Raw genomic sequence first — 25,609 nt, 5'->3', positions numbered from 1 at the left:
GTTCCATGTTTACGCTACCTTGAACGTTACTTGTTTGCTCAACAACGATCCCAGCTCTCAGTGGTACGCGTTGTTCAAGCGCAAGATGGAGTTTTTTCCAAACAGAACTCCTTTGTGAAGTACTTAAAGAGAATAACAGAAGGAAAGAAAGGGACAGAGAGAGAGAGACACACACAGAGACAGAGAAAGAGAGACTAAGCCTTAAGCAGGGGTTCACAGAGTGGTCGTATAAAAAAACATATGCGCCTAACGAGCAGCCGTCTTCGTTGGTGGTCTCTTCTATAGTGGTCGACCAACCACACGAGAGCTAATGTGATTACAAAAGACATTCATTTTCCACCTTACCGAACAAATATTTATGAAGCGCGCGAACGAGCACCTAACGACGCGAAAGATCGCGGCAAGGTTCAAACTCCGCGAGCTTTTTGGACATAAGTTTTATAAAAAGATACTAGCCTTATTCGATACTAACCTGATCGATAAGCTCATCAATATTGATCCTATATATATATATATATATATATATATATATATATATATATATTTTACTTTTTTGATTTAATGCTTCAACAAGTCGTCACTAATTCGATAGACAAAGGATTTTATAAATTTATATTATAGTTCTTCTCTAATGCTCATAAATCTATAAAATAAATTAATTTTTTTCACTGCAAAATGAATAATCTTGTTTAAGCGCATATACGCGTCCATAGCAGTTAAAGGTTTTCTCTTTTTCTCTCAATTTTTTTTTGGAATTCAAAATGAAATTATTGTTATTGAAGTGATCGATAAATTTTCATGAATGAGGAGAATACATATTTCATGACTTTGATTTAACGATCAACAAGTGTCAATTATTCAATAGATGGAAAGATCAAACATGTTTTTCAAGCTTGTGAAATTATATAAAATATATTCATTTTTTAATATATTGCAATATTCACTTTCTCTTTTTCCAAATTTTTTAAATTAATCCTTTATTCTTACTAACAAAATACCAACTTTATTGAAGTGACCGATAACCTCATGAATAGAGGATGCATATTTCACGTTATTGACCCGACGATCAACAAGTATTACTAATTCGATAGATACAAGATCTGACATTCTATAAATTTGTTTCGTTTTGGTTTTTAAACTTATGAAATTATAAAATAGATTTTTTTTCCTCTAAATTTTATAAATGATTCTTTTGTACTGTGCATCACTTGTTCAAAAATTTATCAAGTTTAATAATTGGCAATATGAAGTTATTTTGATTTGGGAAAATACATGTTCAATCAAATATCAAAGAGGAGACTTGAAATTCGATATTTACACAACCTTATTTTCTCCCTTTTTCCATTGTAACTAACCTTAGTTTAACATCCTCTTACATTGCTAAACAAAATAAGAAAAAAAGGGGAAAAAAGGAGATTTTTTCCAGAGAATATTTGTGGAAAAGAAAAGACTTCTAATTTTCCATTAATCACATGGAAAACATACTTCAATGTTGCAAAGAACTGTTATCAAAAAGTTTTAAACTTTTTACAATCCTCAAAAATTGTTTATAAATTGAACTCCTATTTAGTTTATTGATGTCCTAAATGTTAACAATAATCTATGAGCTTCTTTGAATCTAATGGTTGGACAAAAGTATAATACTGTTTGTAAAAGATAAAAATGAAAAAAAAAAGGAGAAAGATCTTGTTGAAAGTAGCTGTTCTTCCTTTGGTCTATTGTATTACACTGAATGGTTTCTCGATGCTTTCAAGTAAACCCGTCTTTCATTAATTCTTGAAATTCTTTCAATGAAATAGATGTTGTGCACTTAAACACAACACAAGAACCAGCTTTATCTTAAATAAACATAGAAAAGAGATTTATGATTCTCCATCAATGACTAACAATGGAATTGATAACCTTTATTCGTGTTTAGTCCCAAGATAGGGGTGAAAAGGGGTGGTTTCTATATTCCTGCTTTCTTTTATTTGTCGCATTCGAAGTAAACATCTGTATCTACGAAGTTTTTTCCTTCTTTTTCTGAAAATCTTTTAAACAGAAAAAAATGTATAAGAGAGAAAAAGTCAGGTAATTAAAGGGTTAATCTTATTTTTCGGTTCGCTTATGGGAATTACAAATTTACATTCGAATCAAAACTTATACATTGTTACAGATAACAACTACGGTGAGTAAAAAATAATTTAATCATAACAAAAAGAGATTTTCATGAAATAATAAAGCTCACGATGCGACATACATATGTACATGCGAGTTATTAAGAGATATTACTTTCCTTTTTAATTTGAAAAGCAAATAAATAAAATAAAATTTAAAAATTTGTAATTCGTATAATCATCAATGCGTTGCATGTTAACTTAATTTTATAAATTTATATTATTTGATACACTCGTGTTTCGATGAAATTCATCGTAGATATTTTATTTAGTTTTATTTTTTATACTGCAATTGCGCGTTTTACGACCAAAAATATTTTATAATGAATATCGATAAAATTAATGCTTCTTTTTTTATTTAATATAATCATTCTAAACTAATTGTAAGTACTTAGCAAATGTATAAACGATCAAAATACCGCATTAGTCACACTGAACCACAAGTACACACATTTGTTATTTCTTATCTTATCCTGAACTCATTAACTCTCGGAGTACTGTTTGAGTTCACTTAGAGGGTCATTTGTGACCCTCACCGATAGTCCACTAATACATACTTACTTGTAAGATCCCTTTTCACATTGTTATTTAACCATTACGACTCACTACGTTCATTGATCGAAACTCTAAAAATTAACTGTTCCTTCCCTGGTCAATGTGTAATACCAGTCTGTTTCTTTCAATTTACGTTTAAATAACTGTTTATATTACTCATATGTTTTTCTTTTTATGGAAAAAGTATATAATTATATATAACTATGTGTATAACAGGAATATTATATGTTATAAATAGAAATTGAGATTACAATTTTTTTATTTTTGCATTTTTACATATGCACAATGTTCGAAAAGTCCTATAAACAATTTTTGATAAACGAATTTTCATAAGGGACAACGTGCCAGCCTGAAGTTAAATTTTGAGGAAGACGGTACTCCGATTAATTTGGTGTTTTCAGGTAATAATAAACATTTATAATAAACACATATTAGCAAATATTTTAATGCACTAATAAATTCTACTTATATTACAGACAAATTTTACCCTCAAAGTTATCACTGCGCAGGAGCGATCAAATAATTACATAAGAATGAAAAAAATGCTCAAATCTGAACGTTATAATCTTGAATTCTCCTTATTACGAATATTATTATCGTGGCACACATGTGCAATGTTCGGCAAGTCATATAAACATTTCATTAAATAACTTTCATAGAGGACAACGTGCCAGTCTGAATGTGAATTTCGAGGACGGTACATAGATCATATACTCCGAGCTTTTAGACAACAATAGACATTTCCATTCATTAATTAACAATTATTCAAATACTCCAAAGCAATCTACCTAAATTAGAATAGTTATTTCATATGTAACTCTCCTACAATACGATATCTTTTAACACGGTTTCGCTATAACACGATTCATAATTTGCGAGAACCCTCTTACAACACAACATCCTACAACACGGTTTCCTTCCAAAAAACCTTTGTACAACACTGTATTTCTACAGCTGAGGCGAGACTTGCCGTCTTGAAGATACAGTGTTACGGAAAGTATTTTTTGTTCATCTCCGTGGCTTGAAAACGAAAGTTTTTGGCTCATAGTTCAGGGTCTCATACAACACGGTTTCTGGAAACCTATCTACCGTGTTATAGGACGGTTAACTGTACACGAGTTTAAAAATAAACCATTCAATATTTATAGTATATAAAAAATCTACTGTATTGAGTAAAAAAGTTTTCGGAGATATTTTTGTTTTTTATTATCATAATTGACTCAGCTCGCGGTTGCTGCCTAGGTGATTAAAAATCAGAATATACAGGCCAATCATCCCACCTGTAGTCCTTTATGGTAGCGAAACGTGGTTGCTTATGTTGCGAGACGAAAAGAAATTTAGTATTTTCGTAAATAAAGTTGTTCGTAAAATTTTTGGTTCAAAACGCGATGAGGAAACGGACGAATGAAGAAAACTTCATAACGTAAAATTACACCGACAGTACAACAAATCGGACATCATTCATGTCGTAAAATCACGCCGATAAAGATGGGCAGGTCACGTAGCGCGCATGGGGGAGGATCGAACGGCACATAAAATACTGGTCGGTATACCGAACAGAAAAAGACCATTGGGTAAACCGAGATGTAGATGGGAGAACAATATTAGGAGAGATCTTAAAGAAATAGACTACGAAGACCGCGAATAGAGGGGTCGCGCTCAGCAACGGGAAAACTGGCGGGATTTGGTATTTGCTGCAATGAACTTTCGAGTTCTTAATGCCAGCTCATAATAATAATAATAATTTTAGATTAAATTTTAGATTTTTACAGAAAATTTTCTATGTGTCCACTTTCCATTTCTGCACACACTTGACATCTTTTTGCAGAATTGCGAGCTCCTTCGAAAATTGCACATTTCTTTTACTGACTTTTTCATAATACTTTATAACTGTGTAATATCTACAATCACCGATCCACAACTGACTGATTCTCAATGATATCTACTTTCAGTATTTGAATAAGAACATTCAAAAAGCGGTTTAAAAACATTGAAGTTAACATTGCATGGGATTGAAGAAAGTCAGTGACTCATGATACGAGCAAACAAAAATGCTTATATCTCAGAAACGGTTGACTTTTCTACCTATGTTTACTAAACTGTTTTGCTCAGTAGAGTGTATCCTATATACCATATAAATATTGAATAGTAAATATAGAATAACTGTAAGGGTGGAAGAAAGCGAAGAGTGCGAGTGTTGGTGTGCATGGAAACAATTGATGAACGTGAAAGATTTGTAAGAATATATAGCGATATGGATATGAGTGTGAGTGCACGCAGCGATATGAGTATGAGTGTGAGTACGTGTAGCGGTTGAATATGAGTGTGTGTGGCAAGAAAGAAAAGCGTGCGATATCAGCTGATGTTATCGTTTTGTAGGCACCCGGAAATCTCTCGAATATTCCCGAACCGGAAATCAGGAAGAAGTCTTTTGTTTGATCGGTTGGGAATAGTCTGGAGATTTCGAGAATAATTAACGGAAGTGATTGAGACCATTAGTGGGGTGAATGCATATATAAGCGCGGTGAAGAAAGCGGTCCTCGCCTTCTTGATTCGGTGTGACTAGTGAGTGTTATACGAGTGTGATTACGGTTTCTAACTATTGTTACTTACTTTTTCTTTTCGATTTTTATCTTAAACCTTAATATTTAAGTATTTGTTATATTATAATAAACATTTCTTTTATTTCAATTCAATAAATCTTACATAACTATATAGAACTACAAAAAGTAACTATATAAAAATATAAATCGTAAATTGCAAATTTAATTTGAATTTTATTTTATTTCTGTATTCTATCATTATAATCACTCGTCTTTGTATACAGTGTATAATATACAATATAATAAAAATCAATGTTTTTCAAATGTTTTTCAAATGTTTTCGAATTTCAGCACCTTATGCAGAATTGTGACCAGAACACTTTACAAAATAGCTAATAATCACTTTCTTCAAGGATTAAGTAAAAATAAAAAAGAAAAGAGATTTTAAATAACAAAAAATATACAATTAAACATATAAATGAAATTTATAAGAAAAATATAAAAATATAATTAAGCAAATATAATTTAAAAAATTTCAATAATTGTAATAATTAGTGGAATGGACGAGTCTGTTGGTCCGCAAACACATTTTCTCATATTATTGAATTAAACTAGACAAAGCAACTCTCATTTCTCTACATTGACTTTGATGTGATGTTTAAACCTTATCAAAGCAACTGCTAGAAACTCAGTTTCCTACAAATAAGAGGTCACAAATGGAATTAAAATTATAAACATTTTGCAATGTTTTGCGGTTATTTAGGGTACCAAGGCGTACATTTTCGGAACCATTGCATCAAACATTTAAAAAATTAAATCTCGTACAATAAAACAATCTGAACAACAAAAATGATAGAAAATAGATATTTCCAGATCTTCCAATCTTTCCAATCTTCGATATATTTCTGTTTAAGATAGAAATTTCATGGAGTATAATCTAGAAGAATTAAAATATAAAATTGAAGTAAATGAAAGAAAGGGAAATTAGTACAATCGTTGTCTTTTATGATCTCAAATCATTCATTTATCTTTCTATTCTCGTGAAATATAGTTCTCTTTCGACAACAAGTAACAAACGTACATATATAGGTAATCATCGTCGAATGAGCTTTCGCGAAGTTCTCCTTTTAATCGAGAAAGACTCTGGTCGTTTCATTCTATCTAACTCATGTGTCATATATATCATAGAACACACACATATGTGTGTCTCTATTTCCACGAATACTAAGAACTTCGTGTATAGCTCACGCTTTTATTTCCGTAATAACTTCCGATTGCTCAGCTGGAGACATCGTTAACTTTGCATCCTCTTTCTTTGTTACGTTCTACGTTGTTTCGCGCCCCCTTCGTTTTCTTTACTCTCTTTCCTTTTTTTTTAACTTTTCCTTTTTTTCTTTTTTTCCTTTTCTTTTCTTTTCTTTTCTTTTCTTTTCTTTTCTTTTCTTTTCTTTTCTTCTCCAAGCAGTCTAAAACTCATCCCCTATCGCGCAGAGACCACGAAAGCCCAGCTATTTTCACGCTCTACACGTTCATCGTCGAACGTCTGAAAACTCTTGGATATCGTGCCGTACGGTCGACGCCATTTTCAACAGGCCGACGTCCTCTTTCATCTCGCTGCCCGATATTATTATCACTCTCATCCATCTTTTACGACTCCTTCCTCACATCCCTTATCGCTTCTCCTACTCCTTCCTTTTCTTCCAACTCTTCTTCCTACCCCTTCTTATTCCTGACTATCATTCCTAGTCATTTTGTTTATGCCGTTTCTTTTCACGCCTTTTTTTCACTTCTTCTTCTCTTTTCTTTTTTTCTTTCACTCTCTTTTTCTCACTTTTTTATTATATATATTTTTTTATTCTGTTTTTTTTTCTTTCTTTCTTTCTTTTTCTATTTCTCTTTTATTTCTCACCGGAAAACTGTAAACATTTTTACTGTCGAACGTATATTCTTTGAGTACCTAAAAGAACATCCATTCGAACTCTTTCGTGAAAGAAAGAAAGTAGACAAAAAAATATAGAAGAAGAAAAGAAATATGTGTTCTCTCTCTCTCTCTCTCTCTTTCTTTATATATATGTATTTCTTAGAAAGAAATTCCATTCACTCTTGTGGAGAGAAATTTTTGAAGGAAATATGAAAAAGGTCGAAAGAAAAAGAAAAAGTGAGAAAGAAGGAGAAGGAGAGAGAGAAAGAGAGAAACGTACATGTGTATGTTTGAGTAGTACTACTAAAGGTACAGGGAGCTTCAAGTAAATCAAGCAACGATATTATTTCATTTTTACAATAATTTTAGGGATATCTAAAATTTTTATTATTTTTATTATTTTTAATATTATACTTTGAACAAAAATAGTTTAAAAAAGAAATTATATTTAATTAATCATACGATCGTTGCTATTTTCATTTTTAACTAACTTGAAATTTAAATTGATTCGAAAGAACCCGTACTATGAAAAAAAAAATTGACAGATTTAAAATTTAAACTTTTAGAGGAGAGAACTAGAGCTTTCAAATTATTTTTTGATATGGAAAATAATATTAATTTAATTTATTTAATTAATAATTTTTAACTTTTAATTAAATTATTAGTTTTATTATTTATTTAATTAATTTTAATTAATAACTTAATTAACTTATGTAGTTTGACGAGAAATGATAGAATATCGAAAAATGAAAAAAGCATATGCAGTAATACAATTTACCGACTTTTTCTATTAATATCATATTACATTTAATGGAACTAGCGACATCTAACGAGATAAATGAAAATTTGATTGAACAAAAAATTTTGAAGAATAGTACAAAACGAAAGATAAAACAGCACACTATTACATATTACTATAATGAAATTTAAGTGTCATCTAATATTGTAATATCTTTATAAAAGGAATTATTTTTTAATAATACATAGATCACTAATTTCATTCGTTTTATCAAATTTGGTACAATCCCACCTTCCATTAAAAAAGATTTAAAAACTACTCTCATTTCCTTTAAAAATTGGTGCATACTAAAATATTATTCCTACCTGTACTATTACAACTACAAAAATGAAGTTGCTATCTTCATAAGTTTTTGAAAAATAACAGCTTGTACCACTTTATTTTAACTGCTCTGTATATCTGGAAACGTAAACAAATTTAAAAGGCTTCCTTTTATTTCCTAAAAGTCGCAAAAAAAATGTGCTACACACTAAAATATTATTACTTTTCGTACCAATTTAGTTAAGCAAAAATGAAGATATTATTTTTATTATTGATAAGAAAAAAGATTGTTACGCTTTACTTGAACTACCCTGTACATGTAAACACTTGCATACTCAAAATTTTTAAGACCCTTCTTTTACTCACTGAAAATTGCCTTAAAAAAATGGGTTACGTATTTTAATATTAGTCCCTCTTGTACTATAATCTTATTACAAAAATAAAGTTGCAATCTTCATAAATTTTAAAAATAACAACTTGTAACACTTTATTTGAACTACTGTGCATATCTAAAAATATAAACAGATTTAAAAGACCTCCTTTTACTTTCTAAAAGTCGTCTTAAACAAAATATACTGCGTGCTAAAATATTATATCTTCTCTCATACCATTTTGGTAGAACAAAAATGAAGACGTTATCATCGTGAGTTGTTAAGAAAACAGTTGGTTACACTTTACTTGAACTATATCTTGTACAGGTAAATATATGTATAAAGAAATTTAAGGATCCTTTAAAAATCGTCTCACAAAAATATACTAAGCACTAAAATATTTGTCCCTCTTGTACCATTTTAGTAGAATAAAAATGAAGTCGTTATCTTCATTAGTTGTTGAATAAACAACTCGTAACGCATTAGGTTAACCTTTGCTTACCACACTTGGTCCAAAGGACCCAGACCTTTTTTGCAACTTGAGTCATTTTTCTCAATTGTTCAACTTTGGTAATTTTGTAAACATATTTAAATTTAATTTAAAACTATAAAACCTATATAGTCTTTTTAAGTATTAAAGAAGTCTCGAAAAAATGTTGAAGTATACCTATGCAATATAGTTTCTTTTTTATAACGATTTTTTTCACCCGGGTCCAAAGGACCCGAGTGTGGTAAGTGTGTTAGTCCACGAAGGCTGGTAAGAAAAGGTTAAACATCTTTCTGTATACGTAACTTAAAAAACAAATTTTAAAGCCCATTTATTTTTTTCCTATTTATTAATACAAAAATATTAAAGAAAAAGAAAAAATTATATTACTATAAAATTATTAATATTTGAAAAAATGATTTATAAAAGTTTTTTTAAACTATCTTTTATATTTTGTATAATACATTTGTGAAAAAAATTTTTAAAGTGCTCTTATCCTCTTTTAAATTATTACTTAGATATTCTATATATAATATAGATTTTTCATGTCAAAATAACAATTTTTCATTCCAAAATAACAATTCAAAAAAACAGTTAGAAATAAAATAATGAATCATAATTTAAAAAACTAGTTCACATAATGTGCTTTGTGAATTTTAAAAATTTATGTGCAATCATAGTTTAAACCGTATTTATAAAGTTAAATTCACACAGAAAGTAATAATCTTTAAGAATAAATAAATTTTATAAAAAAATGCGTTTGATTTACGTTCGCTACACCACTGTCAGTATTTTTGAAATTTAATAAAACAAAATTAGAAAAAGACATCTTCATAAAAAAAAAACATATATTTATATACGCCGTCAACCAATGGGCTTGTACCAATGATAACTATTTATCATTGATATCATTGGTATTTATTATTGGTTACTGAATTCTCCATTGGTTAGATTTAAAGGAGTGATTCACTCCTTAACAAAATGAACAATTTTAATAATAAATTAAACAGTGACTTGAGCAATACTTCCTCAACGAGATCAAATTATGGTAGAATTATGGAATCAAATAATGATTTTGATAGCAGTAGTGATGAAAATGTGGAAAGTTTAGTTGTTGAACGGATAAGAAATCGTATTTCAACAGTAAACAACAAGATAGGCTTAGAAAAAAAAGAAATTTTAATAAAACTATATAAATAAGGTAAAACAATAGCCGAGGCAGTGCAAATATCAGGTATTAATAAAAATACAGCTTATAATTGAGTCGTTACAAAAATGATGGTGGTGTTGTTTTAAACAAAAAACGAGGTGTTTAAAAGATGTTTAAATTGATCGACGAAGTTTTAAACTATATTGAAGTAATAATGGAACACAATCCAGCAATTACATTAAAAAATATCAAAAGTAAACTATTGGAAAAGAAAAACGTAAATCTTAGTACTACATCAATTTTTTACGCATTAAAAACTTTGAAGATGACTCTCAAGATGGCTACTTTGCATTGATTTTTAATCTTAGTTCAATAAATTATCATTCATTGATTCATTTCTAACTGTTTTTTTTAATTGTTATTTTGAAATGAAAAAAATGTTAATTTAAAATGAAAAATTGTTATTTTAACCTGAAAACCTGTAATTATATATGCATATATTACATAATAATAATAAAAATATAATATATATAATATATATAATAATAATAATATATTATTATCTATAATACTATATAATATGAATAAATATAATATAAATATAAATATAATATATATTATTAGTAATAAATATACTATTTAATATTTATATAGAATATTATATTATAATATATTTATTTTAATTTATTTATTTATACAATATTATTATATTAAATATATACATATTTAATATTATACATATAAATATTATACATATTTAATATTCATACACTATATAATATTATATTTTATTATTTTTTTAATTATATATTTTAATATATTTTTTGAGATATTGAAGATTGAAATTTTGAAATATCATTAAAATATTTAAAAAATAAATATAATTTACATTATATTTATATTAATAAAACCAATATCATTATTATTACACAACTATTTTATATTATTACACAATTATTAGGACAAAAAAATCATTTCATAAGACTATATTTTGAATCAACCAGTATATGTGCATGCATACACATATAGTATATACATGCACACATTTTGCTCAGAAGACACGTTCGTTCCGACAATGGAAGCATCTTCGCAACGACGATATCAAAAAATTCGCGCGCTCTTCCGAAACAGCAGGCGCTCGTCCAAGCAAAGAGTGATCAGATGATACCTCCGGTACCAACGTTGAAACTCTCGAAAGTACTATGCTACTCTCATGTCTAACCCTTTTTCTCTTCTTCTTCTTCTTCTTCTTTTTCTTCCTCGTGCAACGAACGATTCTTCGCTTCCGCGTTTATCTCCACAGGCTGCCCTTCCTAGAGTTTTTCACCTCCGAACTAAATATTTAGACTTTGGTCGTATCTCGAACGGTGAAAAATGTAGACGAAGGGATTGCGGTGAGGGATTGAAAAAGGTTGCTTTCAGAACTTGCACGATGGGCTTGCGAACAAAAGGTGCACGGCCCTCGTCGTTGCCTCGAAGACACTCGTCGCTTCGAGAGGAGGGACTGAGTGAACGATGAGACAAGGACGAAGAAGGATGAGGGATAAAGAAAGAACGAAACGAGAAAAGAAAGAGAAGAAAGAACAGGAGGGAGACGAAGGACTAAAGGGAGAGATTTCTAAGCAACCATCAAAGAACGTCGTCGTTGTCGTTGTCGTCGTCGTCGTCGTCGTCGTCGTCGTCGTCGTCGTCGTCGTCGTCGTCAACGTTGTCGTCGCTGAGAACTCGAGACTCCACTTGTTTTCCAGATTTTATATGAACTACGGATTTCGAGAAAGTTTCTTCTTCTTCTTCTTCTTCTACTTCTTCTTCTACTTCTTCTTCTACTACTACTTCTTCTTCTTCTTCTCATTTTCCTTTATTTCTTCCAAGATATCCATCCATCTTTCATGATTTTCATCCTCTTTTACCCTTTCTTCCTGTATATTTATTTTTTATGCTATTTTCTCTCGAGACGAAGAATATTGGCAATTCTTTGTTTAAATGACTAGCTCTATTTACTGAGATATAATGACAATCTTAGATATACTTTCGAATTTTTAATCAAAAAGACGACTTTTGAGATAAATCCAGAATAATAGGATACTAGTCTCGTTGACCTTAGTCAATAGGATGATACTTCATAGAATTACTAATAAGAGTTTCTTGTCGTTGATACGTTTCTGAATATTCTAAGGATAATTGAAAATTCTTGTTATTATTATTTATATAAAGATTAGTTATTTTATTGAAAAGCTTTTCAAATGTTTGCCCTTTTGTAACCATTTGATTAAGAGTTTATATTAATTGAATTTTACTCTGGGTATAATTAAATGCTACTTGTGTATGTGTGTGTGTGTGTTAAGTAAAATTATTATTATTAATTAATTATACTGAATTTTTAAAATTTGGTTGTCATCAGAGTTAACATTGATAATTAAACTAATAATTAAATTCTATTTACTCTACAGTATATTAATTAATTGTTTTCTTTTGTTTTTAAAAGTGATGGGATTTTTTTAACAAATAAATGTATAGAATATTCCATTTATTTTCTGCAAAATTTTACCATCGTATTCTAAAATGAAAATTAAGAAAAAGAAGGTTATAAAAACATGTACTTTGTACTGGACAAGTCTTTATTCGAATTTATAAATATTTACTAAATAATAATGAAATATTTTCTACTAATTCTGGCTATTATTCGTTCTGTAAAAAATTAGAAAAAAAGATTGACAATCTTTTAGATGAAAAATGAGTTCCGGATCCACTGTTGTTGCATATTCTAATAAACATCAATAATATGTATTTATATTTTGCTATTTGAATACCAATCAATTATCATTTCGTATTTTTATTAAGCATTGAAGAGCTTAAGTTTAAATAACTTTCGTTTTCTTATTTCTACTAGTAGAATACGCTAGTAAAATTTTGCAAAAAAAATTGGTACACCCTGTATATTAAATTGAGGATGTTTTAGATGTAGTATTCATTTTTTTACAAAAAACCAGCTTTACAATACTACGTGTGAAACATTTTAGTTTCATTCATTATAAGTAACATTGTTACATTGTAGCGTTCCATGTAAATGTCTTGTTTTACTCTACTTCTCTCGTCCACATAATAATACTATTACCATTTTCAGCATTATAATAATTTATATAGGAAATTATTATAATATATATTATTACTTATATCTAGCGTATTAAATTATTTCGGTATATTATTATTGTAGAATTTAATACGTGTATAATATAATTTATTTACTTTTAAATATATTTTATAAACAATTTCCGTTCTGTTAAATGGTAGTAATACGAAACGAAAGTTGGAAATGAGAAAGATAATACCTTGAAAGAAAATATGATTTGAACTTTCATTTTTCACTTTTTAAAAAAGTACTTTCGTATATTTTATAAGCCATAAAAAATTCTCACGAAAGTAATAAAAACGCTAGCCGAAAAATAATGTATAACAAGTACCATTAATTGCATATTAAATTCTTCTTATTTTTGTATTTTTTCCTTAACATTTATTTAAAAATAATTGTCCGTGCAAAGTGGAGAAAACTTTTCAAAAGCACTTCGTTGTATACATTAAATATAATACGATATTATAAATAACTCAGACATAATATATAAAATAGTCAAGTAAAAAAATCGTATTTTAATTTAAGCCATTTAACAAGATCTAAATTTAACCCTTCAGAAAATATGAATTCATGAGTTTAACGGAAGAGATCTCGGGGAGTTTTCGTGTGAATTTTCCTTAGCATGTGCTGGGGCGTACGCACTTCTATGACGCCATATTACGTGCACCGAGACGTCGTCGTTCTCCCGCGCATAAAGCATGCAAGTTTTATTCCCTTGGACGCGCGACAATGAATGAGAGAGTCAAAGTTCCCAACGACGACGACGACGACGACGACGATGACGACGACGATGCAACCCTTCCGAGCTTGCAACTTAACGCGGATAGTAACGTCGACGATAGGCAAATATCCTTTCTCTCTTTCTCTCTCTCTCTCTCTCTCTCATTCACTCACTCTTTCTCTTTCTCTCTTTCACTCACTTTCTCTCCCTCTCTCTCTCTCTCTCTGCCTTTCACCTTCTCTTTCTGTCCCAGTGCTTCTGCACTTTGTGCAAACGAACAATTGCTTCCACCGTATTATAATTTTCCTCTCTTGACTTTAACGTGCCACTGCAAATACTAGAAACACACTACGAGAGAAATTGCGCGCTTTTGCGTTGTGGCGTGTGTATTATAATGTGTTTGAGAGTATACAAGAGCGAATGACTCATTTTACTAATTAAAATTACGAAATAGTATCGATTTGTTTGAATGAAAAAGAAATAACTCGTTGCTATGTTACAATTCGAACAATATAATAATGAAACCTTTTGAATTTTTCTTTCTTTTCTGTTTTTTTTTCTTTTTAATAATTTTTTCATTGTTAATTATATATTTTTCTTAAACAAGTTATAATTTGATGTTTATGTACATAATAAATTATATTACAAGTTAACAGCTGTATTATTGTAAGATACTTGTTAAGACCGTGAAGTCTTAAGCTTCAAGGGTTTCATCTACTCCAGTTTGAAATATCAACTCTTCCTTCTAAGAAGTTATGAGGGTAAAGTTGTCATGAATTGAAAGGATTTTAACGATCTTCGAAGAAATCTATATGATTAGTACATCGATCGGAGATTAGTTGCGTTCAATACACACACACACACACACACACAAATTATGTTATAATATAAAACTTCATTCGACAAGTTGCATAGTGTTCTGTCTTTTGTCAAAACATCTAAAGGAATTCGTAGTAAAGGAAATTTTTTGATCGTGTTAACCATCAATAAAGATGCCTCAGATTCACAGAAAGATAAAATTACCTGAGTTTTACATAAAAGATGTATTATATTTACTTAGATTAATTTATAACAGGCTACCTATCTGTCGACAAGCATCTAACGACTTGGTGTTTATTTATGGCTAGTGCATTAAGCCATCCATCTTTATTGTTAAAATTTGGAGGGTGTTAGTTTTTTGTCGACTATCCCCACCCCAAAGTCATTACAACTCAGTTGGTTCAGTTAATCCAATTGATTCAATTCTATCTATGCTCGTAATCATTAAGCGGACTCATATTCAGTTGATCCGCGCATAATTAATTACGTAATTGCAATTCATTAAACAAATTCAGCTAGTTAGTATAAATCAGTGGTTTCTACTAGCAAGAAACATGGAAATTAGAGCAAATAGTGATACAGGAGCAGATCTCCACGTTAATCTGCTGTATGAGTATTAAAATATAATATTTTATCTTCAATTCATTACAATTGGAGTATGTTTTATTTTGGATCACCTCTTTCCACTCGTACAACGTGGAAGTGGAAAAGGATAACATTTCTTTTTCGAGCAGAGCGAGAAAGCGCATGCGCATTATAAAAGTGAGAACCAGCCCACGACCGTACAACCGAACACATAGTAGTGCCAATTATTATTATTATTAATTGGCAATAGAAACTCGAAAGTTCATTGCCGCAAATAGTAAAATCAACCAGTGTTCCCGTTCCTGAGTGCGACCCCACCATTCACAGTCTTTGTAGCCTATTTCTTTAAGATCTCTCCTAATAACCACATTGTAGTGGCAATTAGTTATTAAAAATCAATTGCATTTACAGATAAACATTTGAAATTTTTTACACGTTAAATTTGAGAATTTAATTACTAGTATGTCAGAACTTATGCCAATCGCAATATTGTTGTTCAGCAAGAATTTACAATTCTTAATATTACATTGAATCTTTTATTAACCGAGACTCTAAAATTATCGGTAATAAGTTATTATTATCAAAATAACGTTTATTTCATATTTGTTTTCATTAAAATAGTAATGTAAATAGCCAATGGTAAATACTTTCATTTCATGACGAGTATAATAAGTCAATCTCAGTTAATTTACTAATGTAAATATATGCAATAAAGTGTTTGCAACTGTTTTATAAATTGCGAGAATATTGATTAGTCTTAGTATAAAAAAAAATTGATTAATTTTAATTAGAACCATTTAAAAATTATCAATATATTTTTGAAAATTATTTGATTGTTAATTAAAAACAATTTTAATATAGATAATATTTGAAAATCATTTATTATATTTGATAATATTTTGTTATATTTTATAATATTTTTAGTTCGTGAAGTTCTATTATTATAATATAGTATAACATAAGTACATTGGGGAAAAAATTGTGCATACATGAATACGTAACAAAATAAAAATCTAGATACTCCCACTTTTTAAAATATAATATATAATACATATATATTTCTACCATATTCTTCTTCTACACATTCATTCAACACAACACGGCTATTACATCTATAAATTCCATTTCAATTTCATTCTATTGCATTATGCTCGTATTTCAAAATCAACGATAAAATATGAAAACGTGATACGCATAATAGGATGAACCTAGAGATACGAAATAAATAACGAGATAGATTTTACGAACGATGAGTATTATCGGTAAAGAGTAAGAATAACGAGGAATACAAAAAAAAAAAACATTATATTATAAGAGAAAGAAAAAAAATATTAAAAATTAATAATTTGTATTCTTCCATAAAAGTAATTCGATCGATATAGCTTTCCGTGTTTCGAGTAGTCAATTTCGATATTACGAAAATAATTATAAATTCTACCATTCATTGGCTATGTGTAATTAATTAATTAGTCTTATTCGAATAAACCAAAACGATTGCTTACACAAGCAGCGTATGATTTAATAAGTTTGCCGTAATAATAACGTATATTTCAATAAAACAGTGTAGAGAGAGAGAGAGAGAGAGAGAGAGAGAGAGAGAGAAATCAACGAGAAAAATAGGAAGAGAATATGGAAAGGGCTTGATAGGAAGAGAAGGGTTGAACGGTGGATGCAGGATATGTATTCGTAAAGTTGACTTACTGCACTGCAGTAGAAACGACCGTTTTCCTCTCTCTATCTCTCTCTGTCTCTTTCTCTCTCTTTCTCGGCCCTTATTCTCCTAGCCCCACCACAATCCATCTATCCACGTTCCGGAGGAACAGCTGCATCCAAAAATGGATGCCGTACCTGGGCAACAATGCTTTTCGAAAAGTTTTGCTCGGTTGCGGTTACACTTTTCATCCGTTCTCCAATCGTGCTCATTGCTCACACGTAAAAGAAGGATAGAGAGAGAAAGAAAAAGAGTAATACAGGTAGGTAGGTTTGTAGGTATGTAAGTACCTAAAAATGTATCTAACTGCTGTACTTCGTTCCATACGTCTATATACATACATACGATATATGTACACATGTGAGAAGAGAGAAAAAGAGAGAGAGAGAGAGAGAGAGAGAGAGAGAGAGAAAGGAAAAAGAAAAGAGAGAACCATGCGCAGGAGTACTCACGTTCATAGGGAAATACGCACGTGCGCAACCATGGTAGTTTTCTTCCTGACAGGGAATTACGATGATAGATACGCGCGTGCCGCTTTTTTTCCCGAGACTCTTCCGATCGTTTTGCAACTCTCTGGCAACGTTCCAGAATCACCAATGCGGTCGAACCAGAACACGGTTCTGAGGATAGTACCATATACCGGGATACTGTAGCCAGCGCCATTTCAAAATGAATTTTTTTCATATGTACTCTAGGAGAAGGATCAAACGGGGCCATACCACATACGAGATTCGACTTTTATGCATGTATGTATATATACATATAATGTGTATATGTGTATATATTTGTACTATTGGTTTCTATTTTTCTCTTCTATTACACGTATGTTTTGAGAGTACACGTGTTCACATTTGTACGTTTATATGCATGTAAAATCGGTAGGAATAACATAAACTGTTATTTCAAAACGACCACTAGCACAGTTCTTGTATTCATACTTATTTTTTTGTTCTTTTTTTTTTTTTTTTTTAACTTTCTATGATAGTTCCAACGAAATCTTTGTTCTTTTTCTTTTTTCTTCCCCCCTTTTTATTGGAAAAGTAAGAAAAATCGCACGACTTTTCCTATTGGACATTTTCCGTACACCGTAGGGATTTTATCGATTTTATCACCTCTACATATACTTTGTATATGGAGTAGATAATGCGAGTACAACGACATTAATCGGTTAATGAGGAAAATGTATATGATTATAGTCGCCTAGCTACGTTAATTGAAAATAGAGATTATGAAGGATTATTCGGTAGTTATTAAATTTTCGATAAAACTTTTCTTTTTATCAAAATATCGAGAAGAGTTTCGTTCATTTATTTTTAAGTTGTCTTGATTGTGACACGATTGATCGGTCTAGTCTCTTCTTTTAGTATCACGACCGTGAAAAATAAAGGCTAATCGGGCAGCACAGTTAACGTCACTGATATATCTATTTCTTTCTTACTTGGATTAGCAATGACATTTCATATAAAACGTGGGTATCTGCCACAGCCAAAAGGTCAACAGTTAACTTTCATTCCTTTCACGGTTTTCTCGATCGTTCATTTATATTGCAGTCAGAAACGATAATAGACCAAGCGTTAGAGATAACATTTCTAAATATTTTTTCCTGACTTTTATCGAACTGAAATATCGTTCTGTCAATAGTTAGTCAAATTTAGATTTAACAATTTATTTGTCGAAATGTTATATTTGATAATTTTTTAATCTAAAACAAAGAAATGATATTTATTATTAGTTTATTATTTTTATATAATATTATTGCAAAATATCATACGTATTTAGAATTATAATATATAATTAACAACAACAAATATACAATATATATATATATATATATATATATATATATATATATATATATATATATATAAACTTTCTCTATCAATGATTATAATTTTTAAGTAATGCTATAATTTACTTTTTAATTTATATGAGTGAAATCTATTATTATTATTATTAATATTATACGCCATTAAAGATAAAATGTCGCATTTATTTAACGTTATAAATTTTCACTTTTATCGATGATAATTTTTACAATTTGAAATAATTTTTAATCAATATATTTACATGATTTTTAATTTACAAGAACGAAATCTATTATTTTTATTATTATTATTATACGCCATTAACGTAAAATGTCACCATTTATTTATCGCCATAAAGTTTTATCAATCGATAATAATAATTTCCATAGTTTAAGTACAACGAAATAATATATGACGTAGATATGCAAAGCAAATCTCTAAAACTAACAGGAACACTCAGCAGGTGCTAATTATTTATTGCTTCCCACTCGTATATGCTATTCGCGTGGGTTCAAGTATGCGTTTAGTATTCGCGTGTGTGTTCAGACAAGTGGAAAAGCTGGATTACGAGTTAGCGTTTAAATGCGAAGACCGATCGATATCAACTTATTAGCTGGACTTTTTAAATTTGCTTCAATTGGAAAAGGTAGGTTTTACGTTATAAAACGTTGTCCGTTTACCGATCAAGTGTAAGTTGCTTTCATTATTTTTCTTTTTTTTTCTCCTTTTTTCTTTTTTTCTTCCTTTCCCTTCTTTTTACGGGGGAGAACCGGACAATTTGTTGGAAGTAGACGTTTTATATTCCCCATAGAACATTTAAGGAGCTCACGGGTTTGAAACTGTCGCCTTTCCTCTTTTCTCTCTCTCTCTTTCTTTCTTTCTGTTCGTGTAGGTTCCCTCGTGCACGGTTTCAAAGACAAGGCCTTACAAACTGTCGTACAAAGAACTTTGCATACGCTGAAAATTTAAAACTCGAGCACCGTTTGTGCCAGCTCGAGTTTGAGGAAAAAAACATTGTTTCTTTTCTGGGCACGCCGAAGAAATGCTTTTCATCCTGGCTAATCCATTCGTGGGTATTTGAACAGGATGATAAAAATAAAAAAGTAAATGGAAATTCATCTCGTTGTATAGTTCGATGAGTATAAATCGAAGAAAATTTATTGATACGTTCGCATAACAAAAAATGAAACATTAAAGAAAGAAATTTATTTCATTGGTTGATACCTACCATTAAATTTAAATGATATTTTATTTACGTGTAAATAATTAAACAATTATTACGCATCAATGAAAAATTTTTCTTTTTTATTTTTAATGTTAATATTTTTAGGAATCAAGATAATTCCAGACAACTGTATACTGATTTAATTACATGTGATATTCTTCTGAAAATTGTGTAGTTTAATTAGTTATTAAACAAAATATTTTATTTATACTTAATTGAGCCGTTTATTTGAAAAGTGGCATAATTCTATTTATACTTAAATTGAAGTATTTAATTAGTTTATGTTTCAATAAAATTAAAAATATGTATAAAGGATTTGTCGTACTGCTTCAGTGTTCACTTTTAGATAAAAGAGCTAAATTTATAATTCTTATAAAAATAATAAGAATTATTAAGTGAATAATATTTGTCTTCATATCAAAAATAGAATTGCAATTTTAAAGTTAATAACCAGATTCGTTATATAATTTAAAAGAGTCAAAAAAATTCCCTTTTTGACATAATTTAAAATGCTGCAAATTGAAAACACAATACTCAATTTATTTTACATTTACATTTATTTTATATTTATGTTTATAGTACATTTAAAACATTTATCCTAAAACACTTTATATCTTTACATTATAATTTTTGTAATTCCTTTTTTTTTTTTATAAACTGGTGTCAATGCAATATTGTCGAATTTTCTCAGTCTACCTTAACGTGATAATAAATCTAGGATTGTAAAATTAAAATAGGATTGTAAAATAAAATCCATTGATATCTCAAAAAAATGTATTTTGTTAATTTTATAAAAACCGCATCCAGTACATTTTTAACCAATTTATGGTTTCTCCATTAGAATTATTTACTGTTTTAAAAACTGCATACTACACAAAAATTTTAATATGAAATACTCTTATTTCATTTTATTTAGAATAGAATTATTATCTTTCCAGTACTTTTTGATAACATTTTAATAATCTTGGGAAACAAACAGTAAATTAAAAAAAAATGAATCCACACTTTCGGACATTATCAATGATGAATTCGATTTAGGTTACTTTAAAACTAATGGTTTTAATTGTTGAACTAACTGCTAAAACTTATGTGTTTAAAATTATCGTGTATGCTCTGAATATGCATAACCGCAAATGTTGTTTATGACAGTTAACTTCCAGTTGTACGCGTTATTACAGTCAACAAAAAATAATTGACAAATGGACTTAAGCCACTTTCCAAATAAACGGCTCAATTATATCCTAAAAAGTAAATACATCAAAATATATGTTCGTGCACTATCAATTAGAAAATATGTACATGTTAACTAATATAAATAACGATTTCTTTCATACGTTATAAATAACATATTTCAAGTATTATTTTTTATGTAATAATACCCATAAATCTAAACTAGTGATAATAATAATAAATATAAAAGAAAAACATTTATTTATATTCCAGAAACAATTTCAAACATTAAGTGAATACTGACGTATATTCGTTTAAAATCTTGCCATCCTAAATACCCCTCGATTTGAATAATTTTGATTGAAAAGATGTCATATTTAAATATAATATTTATAAAATATTATATATTTTTAATCATTTTCATCCCATCTAATAATCCTACTTGAAAATATTAAATGTCACCCTATACCTTACGAAATTCAAATAACTTTTGTAACAAATAATCAAAATATGTTTTATTTAAAGTGGTAAAAGTTAGAATGTGAATATACTGTTGTAAAAATAAAATTGGTGGGGTATTCTATTTTACCTGATAGTCCATATAATTTCCATATCCCATATGATTACAGGTGCAGGCACAAGCTTGAATATGCCTTCGCATGTCGAGTTCAACTTCCTCGCCGCAGACACCTCTGCTAGTGGCCATCATAGTATCCCCCATGCAATAACCGCCGGTGCAATACATCCTTGGGTCAGTCTGATCCAGGTAACCCCCGCCCGTGTCATCGTACCCGAGTCCACTGGCACACCTGGAATCCGAGGTATATCCTACGCGAGATTGTGGACATTCCTCGTATCCCAGTCTGGACTGGGGTCGATGGAAGGTCGGGGGAACATCCTGAAACAAGACGACCGGTCAGTCAAATCTCTTGTTTAACTTTGCCTTAAATTTTTTTATTCATTTATTATTTCACACTCTGATATCTCTATTTATAATCTTGTAAATTAACAATAATTACTCGTCGTGTTTTATGTTACTTTGTGATAAACTCAAGTGGTGTCGCCTTACAAATAAAACACATGCGTTCCCCTCTAGAAAAATGGTCTCATTTATCCTACAATAAATTCTTATGCACTCATACTCATATCACCACACGCAACAAATAAAGAATAACATTTCTTTAAGTTTCCTTATAAGGAAATCATTTTAAGTTATTTTTAGAAATATCGATTCACATACTTTTAATACAAACCAATCTCCGTTATAAATTCGTCTTAAATTTCTTTTTATTTATACGAAACAGAAAACATTACTTCTCTTTTCACTACCAAATTTTTTCTCATCCTCACAGTACTTTATAAATCAAGCACTGATAAAGTTATTAACACACTGTGTCAAAATAATTACACCATCTATCTGCTTCAGTTTTTCCTATGTATAGGAATATAATATAATGTAATAATAACCTACAAAAAAATCTAACCTAAGTAAATTTCTGAGATACAGAATTTTGCAGTATTGAAAGAAACTGGCGTTTTATCCTTCACTTGGCACAGCGAGTAATAAAAAAGAAATAAAAAGAAATGTAGACTAGAAAATTGGAATCTAAAAATATTAACATAGATGTTAACTTTCTTTTTTAATTAGTTAAAAAAATTTATTATTATTGCTAATAATAAACTATTTAACTTTTATTGTATTTATTTTTATTTTATTTTATTATATTTAATTACATTTATTTTTATTTTTATTTAATTACATTATATTTATTTATTATATATTAAATTATATTTATTATATTGTTAAATAATTTATTAAAACCTTAACATTGACGTTAAATTTTTCTATAATTAATTAAACAATAATTAACTACATTTCTATTGCTATTTTTATTTTGTGTTTAATCTTTCATGATTGAACATAGAATCCTTTACTCGAGACTAAACTAATGAAAAATAATTTCAGACAAAAATTCGAATGCTAGTACAACTCCAGAACCTAAGGAAATAAAATAATAAAATAAAAAGTAATAGTAGAAGATTAAAAATAATAATAATAATAATAATAATAATAATAATAATAATAATAATAATAATAATAATAACTATTAGTTAATAGTACAATTCTTTAACGGAACATTAAACTTTCAGGAAATTCGTTGCATTCAGATAAACGTTCGTACGTATATTTACGTAAACGTAAATATTAATAAAGACAATAAAACTAATTTGAGAAAATACAAAATATAAATATATGATTTCATATGACTAATTAAAACTTACTCACTTTTTTATAATCAAACATTCTCTTTCCTTTTGTTCTTCTTTAAATTTTGAATTTAAATCATTATCTTTCCGATTAAATATAGGAGTAATTTTTTTTGAAAATGGTACAAGTTCAATTTTGTAAAAAATGAGTAAAGACTGGCTTCAGTGAAGCGTAGATGACTTCTTTTTCATATTGTTAATAAGAAATTTAAAACACAGTATATTATCCTTACGAATTTGTCAATAACAGTTTCATTATAAGATGATGCATTCACATGTTTGTTTTTTAAATAGATATAAGTCCATTTACAACCCCAAAAGAATCTTATTGTTCTTCAACAGTTTTATTAATAATTATCGGATATTGAAATTAAACATTTTTATATATTCAAAACTATTTTCTTAATTTATTTTGCAATTACCAATATTTTTCAATCAATTCCAGCACAAACCTTTCAATATTTCAAGATGAAAAAAAATGGATTCATACCAATTTTCCAGAAAAAAAAAAACGATTGATATATATGTTCATATGATACGAAGATTAAATTAAAAATATCCTAAAGAAATATAGAACGATTGTTGAAATTTTTTAATATGAACGAATTTGAAAGATATATCAAATGCAATTGGTTCTTAGTTGAAAAGCGAAAGCAGCCTATCCTAATCCAAGGCTTATCTCAATGGACAAAGGTATATTCTTGAAATACAAATGGTAGGAGATCACGTTGTTCTCCTATTGTGGCAATGCTACGCACGGTCGATATCCTAGATAGCTAGTCTATCTCAGATTTAGGGTTTCACAGTCGGTATATATATTTAGTAAGGACACTCCTTAGGATATCCCAGTTGATAACTTTGCAGGATCTTTGTTTGCTAATATATCTATCTAATTCATCTATCTTTACGTTTGATCTATTTCCTAAACGAGATAGCGCTCCATTTCAAATGTTTATGTATATGTATGCGGGTTGTGACCCTTTGAAGTCGAATTAATACTAAACGTAATAAATACTTTAAAATAACTAATAATGTGTCTCATACAAATTTTATTTAAAGTATTATTATTATATATTATTTATTATATATCTATTATATATATTATTTTTAATTTAAAGAAATTAGTATTATATTTTAATTAAAGTATTCTTATTATTATTATTATTTTTCATAATTTTTATAAAACGTTTTTCGTATAAATATTATAAACTAGAATAGTAATAATAATATTATAATATTATATTAATTAATTAATAATTTAATTTATAATATTATATATAATATTATTATTATATATTATAATAATGTAACTATACATTATAAATATTATAATTTATATAAAATTTATAATATAAAAAAATAAATATTATATAAAAAAATTATTGTAATTAATAATTAGTAATTAATAATTTTATAATATTAAAATATGTATAATATTCAAAATAATGTGTAGGATTTTTTTACTGATATATCGGCCTCATAACTTTATCTTTACATTTAAACAATTAGCTATAATTGACGAATATACTCGTCATGAAGAAATAATATTTTGCGTTATGACAAATATACTCGTCGTCGCTTTATTTTGTCGACAAAAATTTAGGTACATACGTTTTAAAAAAATTACTAACTGATCGAATATTGATTCTTATTTCTCGGACAAACAAACTTTGGCTTTTCAATGCTTCTTGCATTTATATTTGTATTTGGTATAACAATGTCGTGTATTAAATATAATAACTGATAAATGTCATTTATTTGATAAATTATAGTGATTTTTAAAGAGAATTAAATAGAAACTAGGCCGCATTAATGTGTTTACATTTTCTATAAAATTAACAAACAGTATTGTAACGAATGTGAGTTTCTCATTAATCAACGGTAATTTGTAGAATTAGTAGAATAGCGTGATGGGTTGTTACGTAAATCTCG

At 28.7% G+C, this 25,609-nt stretch overlaps 1 protein-coding gene across 2 annotated transcripts in view; it reads right to left on the bottom strand.

The window, feature by feature from the left end:
• The window catches only part of LOC107064422 (dipeptidase 1), a 363,750-nt gene that overhangs the window by 156,220 nt on the left and 181,921 nt on the right, over positions 1-25,609 (bottom strand). Inside the window, exon 4 of one of the 2 annotated variants that reach the window (XM_089174115.1) lies at positions 21,999-22,307. The exons of the other annotated variant lie outside the window; for it this stretch is intronic. Coding sequence (XP_089030241.1) covers positions 21,999-22,307 — 309 coding nt within the window. The remainder of the gene's footprint in view (positions 1-21,998; positions 22,308-25,609) is intronic. 2 annotated transcript variants of the gene reach the window in all.

This window comes from Polistes dominula, unplaced genomic scaffold (assembly GCF_049000335.1).
Source record: "Polistes dominula isolate Pdom_NZ unplaced genomic scaffold, Pdom_raw_medaka contig_482, whole genome shotgun sequence".
NCBI classification, from domain to species: domain Eukaryota; kingdom Metazoa; phylum Arthropoda; class Insecta; order Hymenoptera; family Vespidae; genus Polistes; species Polistes dominula.
The sequence above is the reverse complement of the archived record's forward strand: the minus strand, read 5'-3'. Positions and strand labels throughout refer to the sequence as shown.